Below are 1,923 nucleotides of genomic sequence, written 5' to 3'. Positions count from 1 at the left end.
TTAGCCGCATCGGCTTCATCAGAGAAGCCATATATCCGAAGTGGTTATCTAACCCGGTCCTTGTGCAGAAGCCTAACGGGAAATGAAGGGACTTAAATAAAACATGCCCTAAAGATAGCTTTCCACTGCCGAGGATAGAACAACTTGTGGATTCCACTGCTGGACATGAACTCTTAAGCTTTATGGATACGTACTCAGGATACAACCAGATACCCATGTTCCAACCCGATGAGGAGGTCCATCGTTCATCATAGCCAGAGGACTGTACTGCTACAAAATCATGCCCTTCGGATTGAAAAATGTCGAAGCTACATATCAGAGGCTGGTCAACATGATGTTTGTCGAACTCATTGGCAAAACCGTGGAAGTCTACGTGGACGACATGCTAGTTAAAAGCCTCCAGGCGAACGAACATGTAAGTCACCTCGACCAGACCTTTCAGATTCTTAGAAAGTATAAAATGAAGTTGAACCCCCTCAAATGCACTTTCGAGGTGGCTTCGGGTCAGTTTTTGGGATACATTGTGAACCAAAGGGGAATCGAAGTAAATCCGATAAAGATTAGGGCCTTACTGGAAATGAGGTCACCTCAGAAGCCGAAGGAGGTCGAATAGTCGCGCTCAGTCGCTTCATCTCTAGGGCCACTGATAAGAGCCTACCCTTCTTTAAAGTGTTGAAGCAAGGAAAGAAATTTCAATAGACCGGTGAGTGCGATGAAGCCTTTCAAGCGCTGAAGAAGCACTTAGAAGAGGCGCCTCTATTATCCAAACCTGAACCACGAGAATCACTACTACTATACTTGGCGGTCTCGGACAAGGCGGTCAGCGCAGTCCTAGTCAGAGAAGAAAACGAGCACCAATTGCCAGTATACTACATTAGCAAAGCATTACTCCTAGCAGAAACACGCTACCCGGATATGGAAAAACTGGCAATCGCCCTTATCACGGCATCAAGGAAATTAAGGCCACACTTTCAGGCCCATTCAATTGAAGTTCTCACCAACTTTCCATTAAAGTAGGTGCTGCAGAGGATGGATGCTTCAGACCGCTTGCTAAAATGGCCAATCTAGCTCAATGCGTTCAACTTACTGTTTCGACCCAGACATGCCATCAAGGGCCAAGCCCTTGCAGATTTTGTGGCTGAATTTTCCAAAGCCTTAGAAATGGAGGTGACAATGGAACCAACCGAGCCCCCAACATGGAACCTGTTCGTGGATGGATCCTCGGGAGAAACTAGCTCCGGAGTAGGGATCATCTTGGAAAGCCCAGAGGGCCACAAGCTAAATTGCGCGGTAAGGTTCGGGTTCAAAGCCTCGAAGAGCACTACCGAATATGAGGCCCTTCTAGTAGGCCTTAGACTCGAGAAAAAAATGCAGGTCAGAAGGCTCCTGGCAAGCATCGACTCTCAACTTGTGGTGAGTCAGGTCAACGGGAACATTGCGGCCAAAGACAGTAGCATAACTGCATATTTAAAATTGGTGCTGGACCTAGTTCCTCATTTCGAAAGGTTCGAACTGATCTAAGTCCTACGCCTCGAGAATACTCATCCAGACGCGCTATCAAAGTTGGCCTGCAGCAAAGATTCAGAGCTACTAAAGATTGTCCCCATTGAATGCTTGTCGAAGCACTCCATCTCCGGAAGTGAAGAGTTCTTATGGATAGAAAGTACCCCATTATGGATGCAACCCATCATGACCTATCTTAAAGATCAATCACTACCAGCTTCAAGAAGCGAGGCGAGAAAGTTAAGAAGAAAGGCTGCACACTTCGTCCTACAAGAGGATGTCCTCTACAAAAGAGGCTTTGCCTCACCACTTCTCCGATGTGTAGGAGGGGAAGAAGCCACGTATATACTCAGGGAGATCCACGAGGAAATCTGCGGAAATCACTCCGGAGGAATGGCTTTGGCACACAAAGTACTCTGA

General features: G+C 47.0%; 1 protein-coding gene across 1 annotated transcript; it reads left to right on the top strand.

Moving 5' to 3' along the window:
- The first annotated feature begins 460 nt into the window (after positions 1-460).
- On the top strand, positions 461-1,923 carry LOC111385772. Its single transcript, XM_023010187.1, has 4 exons — positions 461-604; positions 700-1,013; positions 1,101-1,450; positions 1,550-1,923. The coding sequence occupies exons 1-4, from the start codon at positions 461-463 to the stop codon at positions 1,921-1,923; spliced, it is 1,182 nt and encodes a 393-aa protein (XP_022865955.1).

Source organism: Olea europaea, unplaced genomic scaffold, assembly GCF_002742605.1.
Source record: "Olea europaea var. sylvestris unplaced genomic scaffold, O_europaea_v1 scaffold3272, whole genome shotgun sequence".
NCBI lineage: Eukaryota > Viridiplantae > Streptophyta > Magnoliopsida > Lamiales > Oleaceae > Olea > Olea europaea.
This window is presented reverse-complemented; position numbering and strand designations above follow the sequence as displayed.

Excerpts from the sequence above, each read along its gene's own strand:
- LOC111385772 (XM_023010187.1), top strand. The coding sequence starts at position 461 with ATGAAGTTGAACCCCCTCAAATGCACTTTCGAGGTGGCTTCGGGTCAG. Across the intron at positions 605-699 it reads CACCTCAGAAGCCGAAGGAG|ACCGGTGAGTGCGATGAAGC; the intron begins GTCGAATAGTCG and ends AAATTTCAATAG. Across the intron at positions 1,014-1,100 it reads CTCACCAACTTTCCATTAAA|ACATGCCATCAAGGGCCAAG; the intron begins GTAGGTGCTGCA and ends GTTTCGACCCAG.